The sequence below is a fragment of the Eublepharis macularius genome, chromosome 2 (assembly GCF_028583425.1).
Source record: "Eublepharis macularius isolate TG4126 chromosome 2, MPM_Emac_v1.0, whole genome shotgun sequence".
NCBI lineage: Eukaryota > Metazoa > Chordata > Lepidosauria > Squamata > Eublepharidae > Eublepharis > Eublepharis macularius.
In genome coordinates this window covers 77,795,350-77,820,131 of record NC_072791.1, presented here as the reverse complement: position 1 = coordinate 77,820,131, position 24,782 = coordinate 77,795,350, and the positions used below count along the sequence as shown (strand labels likewise).

The window sequence follows — 24,782 nt, the reverse complement described above, 5'->3', positions numbered from 1 at the left end:
AGAAATAATGGAGGTGGAGGTGGATGGGGGACAACTACTTTTGGGGCCATAACATGGTCCCCTGAGGTCCAATCTCCCTGAAACTTGGAGGGTTGTGAGAGGACAGGTAGGAGTAGGTTCCCTGAAAATTTTGCTTGCAAGATGTCACCCCCAGCCACCTAGAACCCCCCCCTTGTTTTTCTCCATAGGAAATAATGGAGATTGGAGGCAGAATGGGGCACCTTCTTTGCGGGGCCATAACATAGCTCCCTGAAGTCCAATACTTCTGAAACATGGGTGGTTGTGAGAGGTGAGTTAGACGAAGGTCCCCACCAACTTTGGTATGAATTGGAAATGAAATGCCCCCTCAGGCCTCTGGAAAGCCAGGAGCAGTATTTTCCCATTGAAAACTATGGCCGAATCTTTCCGAAGCATACCAAAGCAGTTTAAATACCTGGGATTTGGGTTTTTCCTAATCTTTTTCCTGCTTTGGTAAACCTGAAGCAGGAAACCCGAATCTTTTAAGGGTGCACACCGCTATTTAACACCGTTTCATTAGTATTTTATGTCTAAAGACAAGGAAGCAGATTTGACAAGAATCTGTACCAAGCTATTATAGTCTTTTGACACTTAGATTACAGTATCTACTCATCTTTTTCTCACTGAAGAAACAATTATAACACTAACAAGCATTTAGTCTGAAACAAAACCAGTCTGCTTCCATTTTAGTGATAAAGTATAATTTAGCAGCCACAGAGAATATCTGAAATATATACTGTCTCCCTAACCAGTCTAAATGATCCCAACCATAGCCTTCAATTATGCAAATCAAGTGGGAAAGGAGGCACAAGTTTCTCAAAGCCTCCAAATATAATTAAATGTTACAGAAAAACCAGTTCTTAGATAATATCTTTCTGTTGAACTCTAACATTCCATTTCAGTGTGTACAAAAAATTGAAAACACAAAGAGGCTAGGTGGCCTCTTGATGGCCCCAATTAATTTTGTGGAGCCACAGACGTAGTACAAGAGCTATGACTTGGTGGAGGATTAAAACTTGATCTCTCTCCAGGAAAAGTCAGTTTAGCCTCATCCAAACAGTGCACTTGAGTACATCCCCTTACTTTTTAGTGTGTGTGTGTGGCTGCCATTTACTTCTATAGAAAAAAGTTAACCAAAGCAACTGAGGACACACACAAAAACCTGTTCTTCACTTAGGACAAAGGATAACTCATTCTCTACTGAGAGGCACTCCATGGGGTGGGTTAGAAAAAAAGATGTGCATATATGCACTGAACACAAAGATACCCCACCCCATTACAATACGCAATCTCTCTCTCTCTCCCCAAGTAATATAAGCCTAATGGATCTGCTGGTTTATGTTGCTGTGAAAAAGCAAATATTAGAGAATATATCAGAGAACCTCTAATTACCAACTAGAATAGTCATAGACAAAGGGAAGATTAAATCTATTTTGAAAAAGAACAACTTCTATTGGAACTAGAGTAGCTTCTCATTGAGGAGTACTCCATGTACTTGGGTACTTTAATCCAGAGATTGGGTTTATGGGTAGACAAGAGTGAGCTTTCTACAAACATGAGAAAAGCCCAGGGTTTGCTGAAAAATCTGAAATATAAAAAACAAAACAAAAAAACCCACACACTGAGGGGGGGGGAGCACATGTAGCTTTAAGAAATGGATGCTCTCAATAGCCACTGCTATGCAAACTCAACGACATTGCTAGTCTTCAGGTTTTAGTTTCTGTTAGTAAAATGGAGGGGGTGAGGCCATGGCCCTTCCTAGGGTTTTTGGGCTTTTGAGGGAGGACTTATTAGGTGAGGCCATCTGGCAACCACTGGGTAACTTGCTACCACACAATTTGTACAACTTACCCAACTGCTTGCTACTGCTCAATAGCAGCCCCCCCCACCTCCGGAAGCCAGTGTGTTGCAGTGGTTAAAGTTTTGGACTAGGATATGGGAGACCCAGGTTCAAATACCCACTTTGCTGTGGAAACTCACTGGATTACTTTGGGCCAATCACTCACACTCAGCTTAACCTGTCTCACAGAGTTGTTTAGAGTATAAAATGGAGAAGAGGAAAATGATGTAATCTGTTTTGGGTCCCACAATGGTCTCCCATTGTGGAGAAAGGCAGCATATAAATGAAGTAAATAAATAATAAATATAGCTGAAAAAGCAGGAGCACATAAAAAGTAAGTTGGTGGGTGGGTGGAAAGGAGAGAAGGAATCAGGGAAATGTGAAGACATAGGAGCTGCCAGCAGCAGGGAAAGGGGAAATCGTGTGTGGAGGAGATACAGCATGAGGCATTCCTGCAAGTCCTTCTGTGCTCCCCACTGTGCAACTGGGAGCAGCTCAGCTGGCACCACCTGACTTGGCTAGATGCCCCCACAAGCCCTGGGGGGGGGGGTCCCATGCTAGTTCAATATTATTATACTGAGAAATGGCTCTCTTACCTGAACTAGTGAGTACACTTAGAGGGCTGTTGGAAGAATTGAGTGCAGAGGTACCACTTGGCGTGTTTTGAGCTGCACTTGCTGCAGCTGCTAATGCAGCTAGGTTCTGTAATTGCATCGCATTCAGTCCTGTAAGACACAAACAATGCATACTGTATCTGCTCCTATACCACTATATACAGGTCTTCAATGGCCTCAGCAACCTTATGTTTCCAGTAACATCACTCATGAAATACTTCAGGTGGAAAATAATTATAGTCTTATCACTACAAACCCGACTTCAAGAGTAAATATTTTCTAAAGTGGCTCCTATACTACTCTGGAATAATTTCCACCCAAGGCAACAATGGTATTTAACATCCATCTAAATGCATTCTTTCTGTCTTTGTAGTGATCACCACTTAAGTTTTTACCTGACCCACAGGCTATAGAATTTTACCCACACCTCTAACTGATTGTATTGACTTACAATATGTAATCTGTCTTGAATCTCAGTGATAAAGACAGACTATAAACTGTCCACATCACTGGAATTAACTACCACTGAAAATGACAAAATTAGATTTTACACCTGTATAACCTCCACATGTTTGGATAGACTGACTGACACAGGAAGAACCAGTAGCCTCACTGGCTGAAAAAAGGAGCAGCTATGATAAAATTGTCATCAACCAGTCACCACCCCCCGCAACACAGTTTATTAAGTACACATCATATTATTTAAAATATAAACTACCATGCTTTTCCAAATTTGTTCAAGACAACAGTTACCCTTTTCTACTACTTTTATTCCTTCATTTCCCTTTCAACTTTACCTCACTTGCTACATACATTTGTCTTCTTAAGATTATGGTAACAGACAGATCTAAATAATTTAAGGTACAACAAGCGACTCCACCTAAAGCTAGCACTGTGATCTACACAAACTGTTTTGTGAGTGCTTTTTGAAACTAGACATTCATATGCTGCCAAAAATTCACAAATAGTCCAGAGATCTTGGTTTGGTGAAAATTCAGTGTATACTAATACTTATGCATAGGGCTTTTTTTTCTGGGAAAAGAGGTGGTGGAACTCAGTGGGTTGCCAGCACAGGGGGCAACTGATGGCGGGAGGTGGTACCACATGCGCATGGTGTGTGCACACTCCCAGGACCGCACAATAATGTCACTTTGGGTCAGCTGGAACAAGGGGGGAGTTTAAGTTTAAATCGCCCTCAGAAAAAATGGTCACATAGTCAGTGGCCCCGCCCCCTGATCTCCAGACAGAGGGGAGTTTAGATTGCCCTCCGTGCCACATGGCGTGGAGGGCAATCTAAACTCCTCTCTGTCTGGAGATCAGGGGGTGGGGCCACCGGCCATGTGACCATTTTCAAGAGGTGCAGGAACTCCGTTCCACCGCGTTCCAGCTGAAAAAAGCCCTGCTTATGCAGTTTCAAAGTTCTAATTCAAAACACAGAAAGTAGTGCTTGCAGCTGTGTCAGTCTCAAATTAAAATAAAAAAAATTAAAATAAAAAAAAACCTAATTAGGAGCAACCCACTGACACATTACAATATTTGAGCTTTTAAAGTTCACCAGAACTCTTTATCAGGCTGGAAGTTACAAAATTTTTAAAAACTTTTTAAGAAATGAAAGGAAGCTTCCTTGGGACATGACGGTGAGTCCTGGTCAAGTCTGCACTGGGGGGACGAGAAAGTACATTAATTAAACTCCATAGCCATTAATAAAACTCCATGGTCAGTGAAATAAGCCTTCTCTGCAGAATGTCTGTCCTAAAAGTACCTGCAGCCTGCCCAGCAAAAAGTGGAAGAGGAAGCTACATCACAGTCAGTTATTTGGTGGGGGGCGGGGGGGGGGGGGAGGATCAGAGAATCCCAGCAGAAACAGAAAAGCAGATGAAGAATTTTTTCTGCTAATACATTTATGTTTAGATTTTTGCTGCTGTTCTGCACTAGGGGTAAAAATTCAGGAATTTAAATCACTTCGGTATGTTCTGTAAATATTCGGAACATACCGAAGTGGGAAGGGGGGAGCTGTCTCCCAGCCCACATACCCCATCCTCCCACCCCCACTTACCTGTCCAGGAGCCAGCTGGGCAGTGGGGAAGGCCGGAGCCTCTGCCACTCGCGCCGCCTCTTCTACCACAGCAGTGGCCTGTGGAGCAGTGGGGAAGGCTGGAGCCAGAGCCTCCACCGCCCATGCCGCTTCCTCCACTGCCATGGTGGCCAGACGGGCAGCGGGGAAGGCTGCAGCCAGTGCCTATGCCACCTGCACTGCCTCCTCCGCCGCTGCAGCAGCCAGAGGGGTGGCGGGGAAGGCCGGAGCCGGCGCTTCTGCCACCCGCACTGCCTCTTCCGCCTCAGCAGCGGTCTGTGGAATGGTGGGGAAGGCTGGAGCCACCTGTGTCGCCTCCTCCGCCCCCACAGCAGCCAGCTAGGTGGCGGGGAAGCGCCACAGTGAAGGGCCAGGTAAGTGGGGTGGCAGGAGGGAGGGATGGAAGGAGCCTTTTAAAGTTTAAAGGCCCTAAGCTTTCCGAAGTGATACAAATCGCTTTGGGAAGCTTTGAATCTTTACGGATGGGGTCCGATTCGGGCATTTATCCTGAATCGGATACCCGAAGGGCACACCCCTATTCTGCACAACAGTGCAAGTGCAATAAAAAAGCAGTTCATTCAATACATTATTTGAAAAGGTGAACCTCTCCTAATTTATCTACTATGCCAGAAACATTGTAAAAACATTTATTCAAACAGAGAAGGAATTTATATCTAGTGCATATGCATGCAGGCATGCAGGCATGTTTTATGCTGCCTCTTCAGAGTCCTGCTCAAGGCAGCTTATAATTAAAAACCACAGTATAAAACACAAGCCATTATTCATTAGCAGCCTAAAACCCATCCATAAAACAGAGCATACTATTAAAAAGCTAAAAAGTTCCTAATTAAAAGCCTGGGTAAAAACATGTGTTCTAGCCTGGTGTCTAAAAGAATGTAAATTATCAGCTGAGTTTCACTGGGGAGGGCTTTCCAAAAGACAAGGTGCACTCACCAAAAATGCTGTCCCTAGCTGCCATCCACTTAACCTCTGAGGGCTGGGGGACAGACAAACAGACATGGAGTGCTTCAGAGACAAATCCTTAACTGGAGGGCTGGATGGTATTGATGGGGTGGGGGGCAGTCCATCAGGTACCTAGCCCCATGCCACTGAGGACCTTAAAGGTAAGAACTAGCACTCTGAATTGTCTGGAATTATGTCTGGAAACAGATGGGTAGCCAGTGCATATCTTTCAGCACAGGGGTGGTATGTTCCCTGACAGTAGCCTGGCTGCTGCATTTCAAACCAACTGAAGTTTCCAAATTGTTTTTAATTGTGCCCCAAGTAGAGCACATGACAGTAATCTATCCTGAATGTGATCAGAGCACAGATTTCTGTGGCCAGATCACTCTTTTCAAGAAACAGCTGTAGCAGGCAAACCAGCCAGAGCTGATAAAAGGTAATGCATTCCATGCAGGAAACCTGAGCCTTCAACTATAGTCCAGGATCTGGTAGCACCCCAAAGCTACTAGGGGGAGTGCAACTCCCTCCAAGACAAGCTGGCTCTGCAGTCCCTGAGCAACTTCTCTGTTGATCAATGGCACTTCAATCTTGTTTGGACAGAGCTTCACTTTATTGGCCCTCATCAATCGTATTATTTTCTCCAGGCACCTATGCAGGACTTCCATAGACTCATCTGGCTTAGCCATTAGAGAAAAGCAGAGATGGGTATCATCTGCATATTGGTGGCACCTCACTCCAAATCCCTGGGTTACTTCTCCTAGTCTTTTCATGTAGGTGTTAAATACCATGGGAGATAAGAAAGAACCCTGCAGGACCCCATAGCCTAAATGCCATGAGGTCAAACAGCAGTCCCCCAGCACCATGTTATGGAACTGGTTGGTCAAGCAAGAGCAGAACCACGGAAGCATGGTGCCCCCTACTCACAAGCCCTACAAGGCTCAGGAGAATCAACAGGGACATACTCCCCTTGTCACTCTCCTGCCAAAGGTCATCATTCAGGATGACCTAGGCAGTTTTCATCCCCAAACCAGGCTTCAATTTGGATTGGAAAGAGTCTAGATAATTCATCTCCTCCTCCAAAACTACCTGAAACTGTGTAGCCACTACCTCCTTGAACATCTTACCCAAGAATGGAATATTAGCCAGTGGGTGATAGTTGTTTGGGTCATTTTGGGTCCAGCGATGACTTCTTCAGGAGTGGTCTGACAATGACCTCTTTTAAAGCACTGAGAACTACACTCTCCCTCAGAGAGGCATATATTATCTCCTGGACTCAGTCAATCAACCCAGCCCAGCATGATACAATTAATCATGAGGGGCAAGGTTCAAGATTGGACATGATCAGCTCCACACTTCGAAGCACCTTGTCCGCTTCATCAAGCCTCACCAACTGAAAGTCATCATACAAATAGGATCACTCTGCTCCAAAAACATTCTTAGATTGAACCAGTCCAACTGTGGTATCTAAAGTCATGGCAGATGTAGGCAATTTTATCTGAGAAATGAATTGTAAAGGAATCACAGCAGACTGTTATGTTTTCTGAGGCAAAGTCCTCTGGGGCTTGAGATAAAAGTCCCTTCGCAATCTGGAAAACCTCTGCTGGATAGCATTGTTCAGATGCAATGGTGTAAGAACAGTGAGTTTGCTTCTCTGCCACCACTGCCACAGAGGAGGCACAATAATATGCTCTCACTTGTGGCTTGGTTGCATCCACTTCAATTTATATTCACTTGCACTCTAACCATCTGCCCAACCATTTCATCATCTGAAACTCATCAGTAAACTAACAGGCATTCCGGACTTCATGGAAGGAGCAAGGGCATTCAGGGGCAATCATGTCCACAGTCTGGATAATCTCTCCATATTCCACAGGTCAACCAGGACTGCAATGGAAGTGCCCACCTTCCTGATGGGAAAATACCCAAGAGACATGAAGAACTCCTCTGGATTCAACCTACTAGAGCAGACCATCCTAATTGTTCCCCTGCTCTTGTGGAGGTTCTGAGGGTTACTGAGTTTAAATCTCACCAGATAATTTTTGGTTCATGACAGGGGCAGAGTGGAAAATTCCCCCATTACCAAACTATGTGCCTTACTGCCACAGAAAACCAATCAAGAGTATGGCCTGCTGTATGCATAGCCCAGAAGATGGCCCCTTTCTTGACACAGCCAACTTGGATACCTGGATTCATATCATAGTGGCTTTGAGACCAGTCTACTGTAATGTACTCTACACAGGTCATCCCTTGAAATCAACTTGGAGACACCAGCTGGTGCAAAATGCTGCAGCTCATTATTATCAAGAGGCAGGTGAGGTATGTATATTACTCCCATATTGCTCCCATTGGCTTCACATCAGTTACCAGGCTCATTTTAAGGTTTTGGCTTTCACATACAAACTTGGTACCTCATACCTATGGGATCACCTCTCTAACTATGCCCGAGCATGGCAGCTTTGCTTATCTGAACAGGGCCTTCTCTACAGGTACCACCCTATAAATGAGCAAAAACAACAGCTGCCTATACATGTGTGTTCTCTGTGGTAGTCCCCATTTTATAGAATAGCCTGCCTGAAAAGTTCAGAAACGCTCCTACTCTTCTGACTTTCTGCAAATTATGAAAAACTGAATTATTTAGAAGGGCTTTTTACACAGATAATGGGACAGAGATGTAATGGAAATGGTTCAGAGATATGCTGGTAAAGAAATAGGGGTTGTTTATTATTCTACTGCATACTGTAAATATGCTCCTACTTTTCAAACCATGCTGCTGGTGCCAGAACTGGCCACACACACACACACACACACGGCCAGCTCTGGACCACCAGGGCTTTTGCAACTGTTTTTTAAAAATTGTCAATTACTTATTGACACGTAATAACATTGTAATAAAAGGTGCAGAAGATTCTCTGAATTCCCAGCTTTCATTTTAAAAAGTCTCTAGCTCCTTCCTTTGTGGAGCTATAAGGAAAAAGGTATCTGTCTGCAATGGAAGGGGCTAGAGACTTTTTTTAAAAAATGAAAGCTGGGAATTCAGAGAACCTGTACCTATTATTACAATGGTAAGTCAATAAATATAAAACTGAAGATAAAAAAAGATCAAAACGAACCCAGCAAGGAGGAAAAGGAAGCCAGGAGGAGGAGTGGTTCCACTATGATGAATGTCTAAATCATCAAAAACTGGGTTGGAGGTGGGTGAGAATGGAAGGGGCAAATAAAACTGAAAGAAACACTACTCAAGGAAAAAAACCTCAAAATCATCTTCCAGAAAAAGACTGGGGTTAAAAAAACAAGAAAATCTGGTGTGTGTGTGTGTGTGGGGGGGGGCACAATAAAACTCAAAGGCAAAAAAATGGATGTGGAACTCACAGGATAAATCAAAGTGATATGTGGCCAGAACCAATGGGAAAAAAATCTATGTGGAAAACTCTGAAGTCCAAGATTGCCTCTGTCAGTTCAGACAGACTGCATGGCAGCAAGGTTGGTAGTACACCAACAAAATCCCTATTCTATACTGAGTCCCCAGTATCAGGTACACACATTCCTAATTGGAGATCTGCTAACAAAGCATCTGATGAGTGCCAAAGAAACCCAACAGACTCTGTACTTCACAGAGTAGTTCACAGTAGTTCTGTTCAACTTTTGTGGAAAAGCAAAAAAACAAATACTGTTGAAATTTAAAAAGCCTTTACAAGTTCATTCATCCAACAAAACAAAACAAAAGTTCAAAACTCCATGAAAATTCTAAGTTAGGACAGCCATTCCAGATTGTGAACCATGGTTTGGATCCACCAGGCTGTTTCCATAGGATGGAATGATTTCAGGCTACTGAGTACCAACTATCTCAACTCCTTCCCCTACACTGCAGCCCAACATGCCCTTCAACATTGTCCTTCATTTCAAAGGCATTTGGGGATGCAGCTTGGCGGGGAGGGGGGCTGTGCTCCACAGGTGGGAATTGCTTTACAGAAATGCCCTGCTAGACTGAAGACCACGTGAACAGTACAGATGTACGTTCTGATATTTAGGGAACTGTACTTTCCCCTGCTCTTTTAGCTTTAATTCTCTTTCTCTACAGTGTGAGCGTGAAACACTGAAGATGGGGTAAATAATGTATAAATACTGAAGAAAAATTTGGTTACATGTTAATAATAATGACTTGGAATGCCCTCTGATGTAAACTTAATGACAGGGAATGAATCCAGCAGCCATGCCAATATGAAAAAAATCAAAAGAGCAAGGGAAAATGCAGCTGCACGAAACCTAAGCTGTAACTAAGCATGAAGTTCCAAACTGGAAAGTGTTTGTGCTACATATTAAGGTGGCAGTTTTCATTTACAATTTACATGATCTTTGGATCATGAGTAAATTTTTAAGTGCCTTAACTCTTTTCTTAAAATGAATAAACATGTATACTATTTGCCAGAGAAATAGAAAATCCTCCTGAAGGAGGAAAGCCTTACTTGAAAAGGAGGGAACTGGCTTCATAAGCAAAACTACAAACCCCATATGAAGCTTCTCCTATTCTCTATACCAGGCTATCACAGGCATCTCAGTGCTGCTTCAACCTATGCTATACCCTTTTGTGGATTTGAAGTGCAGAAAATCAAATTCAAGGTTTCTTCTTCCATTACAACGTGATAGTTTCTAGTAGCCATTAGATACAGCTGATGAATGGAAAGCCATTATTAAAACTTGGTACCTGGCAAGCTTAATGGGGGACAGCTTATAAAATAAATACAAATGAGATGTGGCTGAGAATAAGGAGAATTTAAATTTGCCTAATTGCAACTGCTCTTCCTACTTTTACGCATTTAAATCACTTTCTGAAAAGATATGATGCACACTGCACTGCACTCCAAAATAATGCAAATGCACTGCAGAGAAAGAGAAAAAAAAATTAACTGGATTCCTGCCTTATAGGCAACTGAGATTAACCATTACTGATATTAGTATATTACACCACACTCTTAATAGCTGTCTTCACTGGTTACCACAATCAATTCCTTTTTCTTTTGATACTGACCCTATTTTTAGACCGGGGGGGTGGGGAACTCACCTCCCATTGGGTGGAGGCTGCCCAGTGTGTTCAGATTCCCAGAGGAGGCAGCTGCTGTCTGCTGAAGGAGCTGTAAATAAAGCTAGACATTACACCAAAAACAGAACAAGAGTGAGAATGAGGGCTGGCTCCACTTATGGGAGACACTGCACCACACCGCAGCCAAAGCGCCGTCATAACCAGAAGCCTTACTGGCTACATCATGAAACCATGCTACACACACATACACACAGCCCAGCAGTGACAAATATTGTATTAAGAGTGCCACTGAAGGGAACATCTGGTTTGGCTATATAACTCCTAGGAAACATTCTCCTTTGAATTACAATTAGTGTTGCATTATTTCTTCATTGCAGACAGAATGTCTCACATCACAAAAAATGCTACGCATGCACTGACACCATATAAAATATGGGACCCTCCCCCTCAAATTCCAATGTTTCCTTTTCTTATTTAGGCTAGAAACTCAGACTACTACAAGAAACTCAGCACACACTGCCAGTTTGTTCTTTACCAACCCAAGCGTGTGAATTGTCAAGCAGTAACAATCCAGGCAGTAGAGGAGCAAATTTAATTATTTACACTCATCAACATGCCAAAACAATACTTTTAAAAAAGGTCTGCGTTCTAATGGAACCTCAGTAGGAAGACACTTGTAATAGAAACAGTAACTATGGTTAAAATACTTAGGAACAGATAAGAAACTGTCAAGGAAACTCACTGCTAGGTACTGGGGTCCAAGTGTGTTCAGTCCAGCTAGGTTTCCCCATACGGAGGCAGCACTGATTTGTTGCATCTGTTGCTGGAGCTGCTGTGCAATTCGTTTCTGTTCTTTGTCTTTCTGGGTATCTGCAAATTTCACTACGATGGGAGAAGAGCACCCCTGCAATATCGATTCACATCAATTAAATTCTTATGAACCATCCACCAATTACAAAAATCCAGCTCCCATCCTTTACAGAACTAAAATACTCCTAAAACAACCATCCAACCTCCAGAATTCTCTCAATTATTTTTCATTGTTTTGTACTTCATATGTTTTCTATTTTCTAATTATACTGAAGTAAGTTTGAGATGGTGGTTCAAACCAAGGGATGACAGCACAGCACCTGGAAAACTATAGAGTTATAGATTTCTGACACTGGCCTGTGTCAGGGCTTGTCGCTGCTGCCGCTGGGCAGGGTACCAGCTGGGCCGGCCCTGACGTCAGAGGGGTGCCAGGGATGCTGCAGGACCCTGCTCTGTGGAAGTAGGAGCGGTATACATCACCCAGATTCCCTCTCAGTCCACTCGCTGGCCTGCTCAACCTGGCCTGCTCACCCCCTGCGTCCTCCATCATCTCCTCCTCCCAGAACTCTCCTCCAAGCCTCTACTCTCTCACTGCTCTGCTCCCTCTCCACGCCATCACTCCTTACTCACACCCACCACCCCAGAGCTCTCCCCCAGCGAGCCTTTATAGGGTCTTCTCTCACCGCCCCGCCCTCCTTGCAGGTCCTGCCTGCCAGGCCACACCCCTCCCTGGCCTTCCAGCGTTGGCTGTCTCAAGCTGCTGCAATTGGGGTAGCTGGCTGTTCTGCCTGGATCAGCAACAGCTGCGTCATGTAGGCTGGCTGCCAGGCCTCTCTGGCTGAGCTGATTACTGAAGGTAGGCCTAGCTGTGGCCCCTTGGCTGGCTGCCCAGCTCTTCCCACAGAATGCCTTCAGCAGCTTCACCTGGAGGGGCTTGGTTCTGAGCATCTCCTGAGCCAGGTTGCTGTCTTCAGGCTGAGGTGGAGGCTGGGGCGTGGCTCTGAGCTGCTGTGGCTGCTTCTCCTCCCTGCCAGGTAAGAGCTCTGTTTGGGCAGCTGCTGGGTCCCTATTCCCCCCGCTTTTGCCCTCTGCCTCTGCTCTGCTGAGCCCCCTATTGCCCCCCTGGAGGGTGGGTCTAGCTGGTACCTCTCTGCCTCCTCTAGCCCTCTGAGGCCCTGGCCCTTTGCCCAGGTGTAGGTGGGTTCTGACCCTGGTTGCTGGCTGGGGCGGCAGGGCTGCTGTCTCCCAGTTGCCTCCCTCCCAGCAAGTCTGGGGGCTGGGGCCCAGACCCCGGACAGCCTGCACACAGAATTCAAAAGTAAGAACTGTGAATATCCAACATACTATGTAGTCACTCAAAATGATGTTTCTTACCTCCATGGTCTGTGCTTGGTGCATTGCTTTGATTGCTGTTTGTGCCATAGCTCTTGTTGTAAAAGTCACAAAAGCACAACCTGAAAAAAGAAAATAATCAAATTCAAGCATGACGTCTATCCAAGGAATGGAAAGGGAATAAGTGAGAGAGACATCTTACTGCTTACAGAGATTTGCAACATTTTCAATTAGATGCCAGATAAAAAGAGAGAACTTTCTAAATCAGCAGTCGGTGCTCACCTCGACTTAAGCCATCAGGACCCCGTAAGATTCTGCATTCTTCAATCTGCCCAAATGGGGAAAACATCACTCGGATATCATTTTCATTGCACTTCTTTGAGATCATCCCAATGAACAGTTTCCTATCTTCCACTGCTAAAATAAATAAATAAATAAAATTATTAAGGTAGTTCCATCATCTACAACATTAAAAAAATTAATTTAGAGACTTGTTTACCCTGCTAGATAATATCCTAAGATTAGGGAGAAGCAACCCCCCCCCCCACAAAATTAAGGATTCTTTAGCAAGTTCACTGTCATCAATCTTTTTTTTAAAAGCTGTAACAAATTATATTTGTATTTTGTAGAATATACATTGTTCTAGAGAGTGAATATTTGCTAATATATTCATTCAAAACTTCTTGTATATACTATTTGTTGTTTGCTATGATAATTTTGTTATAGGGCTTTAAATCTTTGTACACTTCTGTTAAATTTTACTAGAGAAGTTGTTTATAAATGTTGTAAACAAATATTACTACATACTGAAATCCACAGAAAATACAGTGTTACATTTACCTGTAACTGTTGTTCATGAGGTATTCTGTGCAGGCACACACGGAACTGTGCATGTAGAAGTAGCTTTAAATCTGTGAAGAGGCCTCACTAATGGTGTAACCACTATGGTGGCGGTCATAAGGCCTGGAAGTGTTTGAATATTTAATACTGACTGGAACTTCTTAGTAGACAAGGAAGAAACTAAAATTCTTATCTTGCGCACCCTCTCCATAGGGAGAAAGGCTTTGTTCTGAACAAAATGGCTCCTATAAACTGTACCATCTGTGAAGGGATGAGTTTTGACTTTTTCATATTAATAAGGAGAGTCAACTAGTCACACACTTTTGTGATTACAGAATTGTGATTTTCTTTTTAAAAATTTTTTTATCTTTTAATTTTTAACATAACATTTAACATACAGCAACTTAATAAATATTTAAATTAAACTAGAGCGCTGTTTACAAAAAAAATATTAATCTCATATTGAGAGGCCAATGCTTTACAGAGTTTAATAAAATACAAAGCCCATGTATTTTTTCGGTAGAGCAATCTCTGATGTATAATTTGAGATGTCAAAACATGGAAACCATTTTTCTAGGAAATTTGATTGAAAACTTGGGTTGTCATTTATTCTTAATTATGCTGTTATTTTGTCCATTACTATCATGTCCCAGATTTTGTTTTTTCATTGTGTTATAGTTGGTATTTTGTTCAATTTCCACATCTGTGCTATTAAGAATTTGGCTTCTGTCAACAGGAGTGCTGTTAATTCTTTTCTAGGAGCCAGTATTGAAGAGTTGTTCCAGAGGTTTAACAGTATTACTTCAGGTTTGTTTGGGAAGCCTGCTTATAATTATCACCTCTATTGTTTTTATAATTGTTTTCCAGGAGGTTTGAATTTTTGTACATGACCACCAGCAATGTAAAAAAGGTACCTGTCATTCCACATCCTTTCCAGTATCTCAAGTCATTTCCTGTTTTATACTAATGTAGATTTAGTGGTGTGAGATACCATCTAGTGGTTAGTTTGAATGTCTTCAGCCTGATATTTAGTGATTTGGAGGAATAAATATTTGAAGTCCAGATTGATTCCCATTGTTTTTGATTTATTGTATTAGTCTTTTGCCATTCTTTTTGTTATGGTGTGATCCTTGACCAGTTTTCATTATTAAATTAAATATTATTGAGATTAATCTCTTGGGTCTATTAGTGTTATTTTTTAATACTATTTCAGAAGGTGTAAAATCAAAAAGAGTCCAGTAGCACCTTTAAGACTAACCAACTTTATTGTAGCATAAGCTTTCGAGAATCACAGTTCTCTTCGTCAGATGCATCTGACGAAGAGAACTGTGATTCTTGAAAGCTTATGCTACAATAAAGTTGGTTAGTCTTAAAGGTGCTACTGGATTCTTTTTGATTTTGCTACTACAGACTAACACGGCTAACTCCTCTGGAGAGGTTCTCTCTCAATAATTTTTGTTAGTTCCATTTTAGTCACTATATGGTGAATTTGGTGGTATTGTAGCCATGGTGGTTTGAAGTCACATTGTTTAACTCAGCTATTGAAATAATTTGTCTTTCCTGGATGATGCCACAAAGTCTGTTTTTTTTCCTCCAGGTTTTATATGATTCACGGCTTTTTCCTGGCTCAAACCACCGTCGGCCTAAAAATGTTGTGACTGGGAATGTTCCTGGTGCTAGAATGTGTCTATATTTACCCCAAAGGTTTAAAGTTGATAATAAAAATGGGTTTAATGTTTTCAGTTCTTTTAGTTTATTTCATATTTATTCCTGTAAGTTATTAGGTATAACATAATATTATTTGATTTGTAACCAGTCTACTGATTTATTTTAGTTTGTGTAAGTTATTTTTCACCTGAACTGCTATGAAGTATTGGTTCAAGTTTGGAAGTCCCAATCCACCTTGTTTCATAGGGTATGTCTGTAATGGACTCAGCTTCAGATGCTGAGATTTCCAGAAGTGAAAGTATGATTGACATGTTTCCTCCCCACCCTCCCCATGGGGCTAGCATGAAATGGCAGTTGGGGATGGAATGTTGGAGAAGGCGTCAGTTGAAGTTAGAGAGTAAACAAGAGAGTGAAAGGGAGTTAGAGCCTGGCTTTAGACCAGAGAGGGTCAGCCAGAGAATCCTCTGAGAGAGGAAAAATGTTTGTGAAACACTTTTAGACTAAAGTGGGGAAAAGCAGCACTAATTCCTGCTTAGACTTGAGAGATCTGGGAATTATAGAGGGCCAAGGAAGTGGGTAGAAAGGAGTCTCCCCTTCAGTGCCAGGAACAGGGTTATAGCTCATAACTATAACACCTGCCCAGTATCTAGTAAGGGTTTGTCTCAGTGGAGCACCCTGAAGTCTGGAGAGGAAGGGAAGTCGTGCTGTGTCTGTGCTTTGAAAGTAGAGCATTTGTGAAACAGTGTCAACCTCTGAAAGAAGCCAGCAACCTAGTGTTATTCCAAGTGTTTTGTGCCTCATAGCAGTGAAGGTGCTGTATAAAAACCTTCCTGTTACTTAAGTTCAAATACCTGCCTACCTGCCTTTTGACTTTAACCTACTGTAAATAAACCTTCTGTTACCTTTTGAACCTCCCCAAGCCTTGTGTGCCAGTTTCTGCTAAAGGGAAGCGCAAACCCCTGATTTGTTCCCTACGAAGACTTGGCTGGGTAACCATTTTTAATAATCCTTAAGGGTGGGACAAGAAGGAAAGTTGAAGCTTAACATCAACCACGCTACCAGAGGCTTCCCAGTCCAGTATACAGCTTCATAGGCTTAAAGAGGAGAAGTTTCACCTCAGGGTAGGGGAAGGTCAGCCGAAGCCTGAGTTGGATGTGGGTTTGTGGCAGTGTCAAAAAGATAAAATTGTTTCTTGGGTTTTTTTAGTGTACCAGATGAAATTGTTCAACTTTTTCTGCAACTGCTATTGGTAAGTTTTGGAATAGAAATAAAAATGGCTGAAAAATGGTTGATTTTATGAGTTCAATTCTTTCTAGCCATAAGGTGGTTTTTCCCCACTCCTTTAATATATTATTAACTTTTATAATAAGGGGTTTATAGTTACAATCAAAAAGGTGTTTCAAATCTATATACTTTAGTGCTTCCACATTTTAGACATTCACTTATATTGGAATTCTTCTGAAAGTTTCTTGAGCGTCTTTTGGAAAAGATGATGGATATAGTTCTGTTTTTGCTTTATTTACAGTAAGCCCTGATACTAAAGACAAATTTTGTATATTGCTTTCCAGACCATGAAATGACTGGACAGGGTCACTTGTGTATACTATCATGTCGTTTGCAAATACGTTTAATTTATAGTTTGTTTTTGATTAAAATCCCTTTGATTGTCTGGTCCCGGCATATTCCCCAGGCAAGAGGCTCAAGGGATAGAGCAAACAAAATGGGTGACAAAGGGCACCCCTGCCTGGTACCCCTCGTTAGGGTCAGGTTCTCTGATCTATAGTTATTAATTTTAATTTGAGCTTTTGGATTTAAGTAAAGGGTGTTTATGTTTATGTTTGCCACCATGGAAAAGCTACAAATGGGAGAAAGATTCATAAGAGCAGTAAAGGAAATTTACAGAGACCAGAGTGCAGCAATTGTGGTGAATGACGAGGTGACCAAGAAATTGACTATAGGTAAAGGAACAAGACAAGGTTGCCCGTTGTCTCCACTGTTGTTTATTTTGGTTTTGGAAATACTGATGATACAGATACGAGAAGACAATGCAATCCGTGGAATAAAAATAAAGGACTTTTCCTATAAGGTCAGAGCATTTGCGGACAATATAATGCTTATTGTGGAAGATCCAATGGAGAATATGCCAAAAGTAATAGAGAAGATTAAGGAATTTGGAGATTTGGCAGGATTTTATGCAAACAAAAAGAAGTCAAAGATACTATGTAAAAATATGATTAAACAAAAACAACAACTACTAATGGAAATAACAGACTGCGAAGTAACAAGTAAGGTGAAATATCTGGGAATTGAATTGACTGCAAAGAACATAGATTTATTTAAAAACAACTATGAGAAATTGTGGACTCAGATAGAGCAAGACTTGATTAAATGGAATAGACTGAATTTGTCATGGTTGGGAAGAACTGCAGTAATTAAGATGAACGTGCTGCCAAGAGTGATGTTTCTGTTACAGACAATACCAATTATCCGAGACTCTAAGCAGTTTGAAAAATGGCAGAGGAAAATATCAGACTTTGTTTGGGCAGGCAAAAAGCCTCGAGTGAAAATGAAAGTGTTACAAGATGCAAAAGAAAGAGGCGGAATGCAACTGCCCAACCTAAGACTTTACTATGACGCAATTTGTTTAGTGTGGTTGAAAGATTGGATGACGCTGAAAAACCGGAAATTACTGGCCTTAGAAGGATATAAAAAAAATATTCGGATGGCATGCATACTTATGGTATGATAAAGTAAAAGCGGACTCTATGTTCTTACATCATTATATTCGGAGAAGCCTATTCACAACTTGGAAGAAGTACAGAAATTACCTACAAGATGGAATCCCCTCATGGGTGGTTCCATATGAAGTAATAGATCCGAGAACTGTCGATAATGAACAACAGTGTTTAACATACAAGGAGATAACCCGAATGGAATTTTCTAAACCCAAAATAAAGACGCAGGACGAGTTGTCTCCAAGTTACGACTGGTTTCAGTATAGACAGATCAGAGATCTTTATAATTCGGACTGTGTGAAGGGAGGGATAAGAATGGAGAATTCGGAATTAGAACAGGCACTTTTACAAGAGGACAAAAAGGAAATCTCTAAGGTATATAAAGTGCTGTTGAAATGGTATACTGAAGATGAAACAATTAAAGTGCAAATGGTGAAGTGGGCTATAAACTTTAATAAGGAAATAACAATGGAGGCGTGGGAATACTTGTGGAAGAATACATTGAAGATCACGACATGCATCAATATCAAAGAGAATGTCTACAAAATGATTTATCGTTGGTATATGACACCAAAGAAAATTGCGCTAGGGAATCTGAATACGTCTAATAAATGCTGGAAATGTAAAAAGCATGAGGGATCTTTGTATCATATGTGGTGGACTTGTGAGGTAGCTAGGCAGTACTGGGGGGAAATAATAAGAGTAATAAGCGAGATTTTACAATTTCAAATTAATAAGAACCCAGAACTCCTGCTACTGAACTTGGGAATGGAGGACATTCCAGCACAATACAGGACATTGCTATTTTATATGACAGCAGCGGCCAGACTTTTGTACGCGCAAAAGTGGAAAGTGCAAGAAGTGCCAACTATTAGGACTGGATTTATAAATTGCTGTACATGGCGGAAATGGACAAAATGACAAGGAAACTGAGAGACCTTGATCCAGGACAGTTTAACACGGATTGGGAGAAGCTGAAACAATATTTAGTGAAGAAATGGGAGGTGGGAGGAGAACTGTGGCAGTTTGAAAATTACTGAAATACAATAAAAGTAGAGGGAGGTGACTTTACCGGGAGGCGGAGAGTTAAATGAGAATTTCTAAGCAATTACTTATTAGACTATTATATATAGCATTAAGTATTATAGGTGGTATAATAAGAATTATAATGATAGAAATTAACTAATTATAAGGATAGAAACTAATTAATTTCATTTCTGGCAATAATCGTATAATGGAGATTATTTGGTATATATGGGTCAAATTGGTTGACTATTTTTGGTGGATAGTTGCATAATGGAAGAATTATATAATTACATAATTAAAACAGTACGAAGATAAGATATGTAGAAAAGTAATATATAGAGTATAAGTTAAATTGGTTGACTTATATTGAATGTACTGTTTATAGAAGTATCTAAAATTATGCTAAATGAGGGATAAATTGTTTGTCCCATATTGAAGATGAGATTATAAGATAGAGTATAGAGTATCAAAATTAGCTAAATGATTATTATTAAAAGAAAATATGCCATGAATGTATTATTTAGTTATGTATTATTTAGTTGTTAAAGTAAGTAGGAAGACAGAAGGAGCACTGTGTTATATAGATAAGCTTAGAAGAAAGTGAAAGTTTACGTTTGATAGATAGAATAAATTTGAAATGAGTAAGGGAAAAGGGACAAGGGGTTGGAAAACTGTTGGAAGTCAACAAAAGGGGGGGAAAGGGAGGGGGTTAGAATTGGAAAAATTAAAGGAAACTGATTGTAATGTACAACTTATTGATATCTAATCCAATAAAAAAAAATTTTTTTTTTAAAAAGTAAAGGGTGTTTATTGACCGTAAGAAGTTAGGTCCAAAGCCCATTGATTTTAAAACCGTTTTAAAAAATGGGCTTTCCAATCTATCGAGTGCTTTTTCTACATCTAATGATACTAAGACTGATTCCTTGTGTTTAAGACGGCAATGGTGAATGATAAAGTGTTTTTCGAATTGTGATTTTCTAATGACTCCCTTGACTGAGCCAATATGAGTCAGTCATCCAGACAGGGATAAAGCGAACATTCCATAGTTCTCAAGTGAGCGATTATGACTGCCACACACTTAGTGAAGATCCTTGGGGCTGTGGCTAGTCTGAATTATATTACCCAGTACTGGTAAATCTGACTCTCAAACAAGAATCTTAGAACTTTCCTGTGTGACTGATGGCTAGATATGTAAACATTCTTTAAATCTAGAACCATGAACAATAATCCTAGTGTTATTAGTTGTAGGACCAACAGAAGTGTGACCATTCTAAATTTCCTCAGTTTCACAAACATGTTGAGTTCTCTAAGATCTAAGACTGGTCTTAACTTTCTATCCTTTTTATCTACCCAAAAGAACCAGGAATAGAACCCAAATCTGGATTCGCTTTTAGAGATGTGTTGAACTGCCCCTTTTTGGAGCAGTGAAGGTCAGGTCTGGTAGACTGGGACCTGTGCTCTTATTACAGTCATGCAGACACGGAATTTGACCAAACTCAGTTTTACAGCCATATTTAACTATGTTCAGAAACCATGAGTCTGAGCCATATATGAAATGAAAGTAGTCTATTCCCTAACATCATCAGCTCTTCCTCGTCTAGTCAGAAGGTTTGCTTTTGGCTTTGGGTTGATCTTTGGAGGTGTGAGCATGTGATCCTGCCTTGGCTTGTAGGAGGACTTCCTTCTCTGGCTCTGAGATGAGCTTGCTTTATACTGGTGGTGCAAAGGATACTGCTGGTTGTAACTCTGGTAGCAGAATTGTCTTCCTCAATACTGTTGCTGCTTCCCATATGTCCTGGGTCCAGATGATCGTGTAGGGGATAGGATCTGGCTGTCTGATGGTCCTCTCTTTTTGGGGGCAGATATTCAACTTTCTTTACAGAAAAAGGGTCTCCACCTTGCTTGTTTCCAAATGGAGGGCAGTGGAGTGCAACCAGGCAAGCCCTCAGAGGATGCAACTGCCCTGGTGGAAGAGTCTGCCACATTCTGACTGGCATTAATCTGCTGTTTACCTTGCTGGATTATCTTGACAAGAGATTTTTTTTGTCTTCAGGTAAGTACTTGTTGTATGCAGCCATTTAATTCCATAGAAAGTTCTGGTATGCCCCCATTATAGCAATATAATTAGAAATTTTGATGTTTAATAGTGAGGAGGTATACTTACTGACAGTGTCCAGCTTCTTGCCCTCTTTGTCTGTTGGCATAGAGTGCATATTCTGACAATGTCTGGATTGTATTTCTTCTGTTATCAGTGATGATAGGAGAGGCTATATGAATAGGAAGGTACAATTGTCCTCGTTGGTTTGTAAAGACTTTCTGCTTTCTTCAACATCGCCAGGATGGATGTCAGCTTTTTGTACAAGTAACCAAAACAAAAATCGTGACCAACTAACTAGCACGTCAGTAAAGAATATTCAAACCAACCAATTGTTACAATATTTCAACATACATTTTATGAATGGTATTCAGTGTAACTAGTTAAGCACACACACAACCTTGCCACGGCTGCTACAAAACGCAGTACAGTCAATTGAATTCAAACGGGGGGTATCTCACATAAAGTGCATGGTGCCAATATTACCATTTATACAATCCATCATACTGGTAAAGTGCAAATGCTACAGTATATACTGTTCATAAAGCACAATGTGCCACCCCACTATCATGAAATTACATAAAGGATCTGCAAAGCAAGCAGTTCGTGGATGTCAGCGAGGGGAAAGCGGTCCAATCAAGGACATGCCATCTGACGGTTGGACCGGTTCCTGGACAGAAGACCGTTTCGGACCTTTTTCAAAGACGGCAAGATGTAGTGCAAACAAAAGCTGACGTGATCATTACTCCATTCCTATAAAATTAAGAGGCAACAACAATACAGTAATAAGGCCTCTACTATCATTCATTCTCTATTAAAAACTAGGAGCCCATACTTACATAATAAGATGACAATTTTTCATTCACGTCAGCACATCACCCTCAACAAGGAAATCATAATAAAGTGCGTGTGCAAAACAACAATCACAAGGCTTTTTATACAAACACCGAAGAATCCTTTATGAGATTCTCTTACAGGAACATACCGATGGCCGGCCCTCCATTATAGGTAACATGAGAAGTCATTACTGATATTGAGTCCTGTTGGAACTAGTGAACGTAATCTGTGTATCCAAAAGGTTTCCTTCCTATGTATATCAATAGGAGTGGCCTCCGATGATTTTAATTTGGAGACATATAGGACCGTATATTTCAAGTCCTTATAAGAGTGGCCCACCTCTAAAAAGTGGCTAACAAGAGGAGCCTCTACCACACCATTGCGTATGCGTGATTGATGTTCTAATATATGTTGTTTCACATGGCGTGTGGTGCTCCCAATGTATAACTGCCTGCAGCTGCACCTAATCAGGTATACCACATTTTGTGTATTACAATTTGAAAAGCCACGAGTTGTCTTTATGGCCAGCCCATGAAACTCCTGTTCACTCAATACTAATGGGCACACTTTGCAGCCCCCGCAGCTGTAGTGTCCCGAAGGTAAGTGACAGGAGACTGACTTTGGAGTAGATACAAATTCCGATCGTATCAGGAGATCCCTAATATTACAGGTCCTGCGGAACGCTACTACCAGTGGCTCTTTGCAACCTGGAATATCTTTCACTAAATCCCAGTACTTGTTAATAACCGTCTTTATCTCATAAGAAAGGGGAGTGTAATTTAATGTCAGTCCCACTGCTCTTTTTAGTTGAAGTCAAAAGAGCCTCCCGATTTTTCAGCTCGGCTCAACTGGATTGTTGTTGCCTCTTTTAATTTTATAGGAACGGAGTAATGATCACGTCAGCTTTTGTTTGCACTACATCTTGCCGTCTTTGAAAAAGGTCCGAAATGGTCTTCTGTCCAGGAACCGGTTCAATCGTCAGATGGCACGTCCTTGACTGGACCGCTTTCCCCTCGCTGACATCCACGAACTGCTTGCTTTGCAGATCCTTTATGTAATTTCATGATAGTGGGGTGGCACATTGTGCTTTATGAACTGTATATACTGTAGCATTTGCACTTTACCAGTATGATGGATTGTATAAATGGTAATATTGGCACCATGCACTTTATGTGAGATACCCCCCCCCCCGTTTGAATTCAATTGACTGTACTGCATTTTGCAGCAGCCGTGGCAAGGTTGTTGTGTGTGTGCTTAACTGGTTACACTGAATACCATTCATAAAATGTATGTTGAAATATTGTAACAATTGGTTGGTTTGAATATTCTTTACTGACGTGCTAGTTAGTTGGTCACGATTTTTGTTTTGGTTACTGGTTTTCTTGTGACTCTCTCTTTTGCAGCTTTTTGCACAAGGCAGACATCAACTCAACGAATCCCTCAATCATAGGTAAAGCGATGTTGGAGGAGTTTCCCAAATACAGATGTTGAAGGTTTCTATCCTTCAGTTTGGGACCTGTTGATGAAACAGGATCCACAGCATTTGCCTGGAATATAATTTGAAGTCATATGTCAATGATATTGTCTCCCTGTCTCTCATGAACTCATCGAGGAATGGACCCGATGGGATATTAGGGATCCAATCTATAGTTCCCATCTCTACTTCCAACACCAAAAGATTAAATGCCATTGAAGACCGAGGTGGAATCTTGCATGAGGAGTGTCAATAGGTCTTCACCTGCACTGGATCTGGAATTGATCTGATTGACTCCAGGCAATAGATGTCACCACAGTCAGTGCCAACTAGTGGAGGCATGCTGTAAGGGTACCATGTTGGGCACCTATGAGCACAGCATTCCTAATGATGTGTACACCTATAACACCAAGGAGTCTGATCTGACTGAGAGCAAACCAACTCTCCCTCTTCCTTTGAGGAATATAGCAAGGGTGACCTAGATTGAGCTCATGGAGTGTGTGGGGGACTTCTACGATCTTGACGTCTTCCAATACCTGCTCAGGTTCGATGTTCTTCTAATGATAAGCAGACTTACGCTTGTCGAAGCCTCTTGATTTCATCATTGCCTTCTTTGTGGGGGGCTCCAAAGCACTATGAGCTGACCTCTTGGGGTGTAGATTCAAATGAGACCCAGCTGAAGTCAAAGAAGGGGCCCTCAACATCAGTTTCCATGGGTCCCTGGATCCAGAACTTGGTTGGATCTGACTGGGTGGGGTTGGATCTGAAGTTCCTGTGGCACTTGGGTTCAGGGCAGTCGATTTCATCAGGCCTGAATGATCCTTAAAGTACGCTAAGGCAGAGGATTTCACTGCTGGGCTACTGGAGCTGGAGAAGGCTCTTTTGACCTGGTAGGACTTACATGCCCCAACATTATTTCCTTCTCCAAAACACAGAAGACAGAGGAAAGGCCTTTCTCTTCTGGTTATTTTAGTGCTGCATTGTGTGTACTTCTTGAGTCAGTCTTTATCCACTGTGGATCTCTCACACTTTTTCTCCTTTCTTTCTGCAGATCTGCCACAGCAATGACCTGGGAAAAGCCTGAGATTGACAAGCTTGCTATGACGTTCTTCTCCAACCAGCAGCAAAAGAGAAACCAAGGGTAGGGACGTCTCCTCAGCCAGAGCACGAGAGCTATTAGGGTGGGAAATAGCACACGCTCAGGGAGAAGACACCCCTCTTCACAGATTTAAAGCTACAGAACCTACTGATCTGTAGGTCGTACATGCACAGTACCATGTAGGACTACTCAGAAGACTGACAATTAACAAGAAGTTTAAGGAGCCTACAATGCAAAAACAACATTAAATACATTAACTTCCACTTAAGAAATTGACAGCAGTCCTATTACCATCAATATTTTACTTCTGCTTTAACAG

General features: G+C 41.5%; 1 protein-coding gene across 4 annotated transcripts in view; it reads right to left on the bottom strand.

The window, feature by feature from the left end:
• Window positions 1-24,782, bottom strand: part of CELF1 (CUGBP Elav-like family member 1) — a 74,961-nt gene that overhangs the window by 14,516 nt on the left and 35,663 nt on the right. For 2 of the 4 annotated variants that reach the window (XM_054972552.1, XM_054972551.1), the window contains exons 5-9: window positions 12,972-13,106; window positions 12,732-12,811; window positions 11,290-11,451; window positions 10,569-10,650; window positions 2,455-2,583 (exon numbers count right to left, since the gene is read on the bottom strand). In XM_054972552.1, coding sequence (XP_054828527.1) covers window positions 2,455-2,583; window positions 10,569-10,650; window positions 11,290-11,451; window positions 12,732-12,811; window positions 12,972-13,106 — 588 coding nt within the window. The remainder of the gene's footprint in view (window positions 1-2,454; window positions 2,584-10,568; window positions 10,651-11,289; window positions 11,452-12,731; window positions 12,812-12,971; window positions 13,107-24,782) is intronic. The other 2 variants (XM_054972553.1, XM_054972554.1) reach the window with 1 other exon arrangement.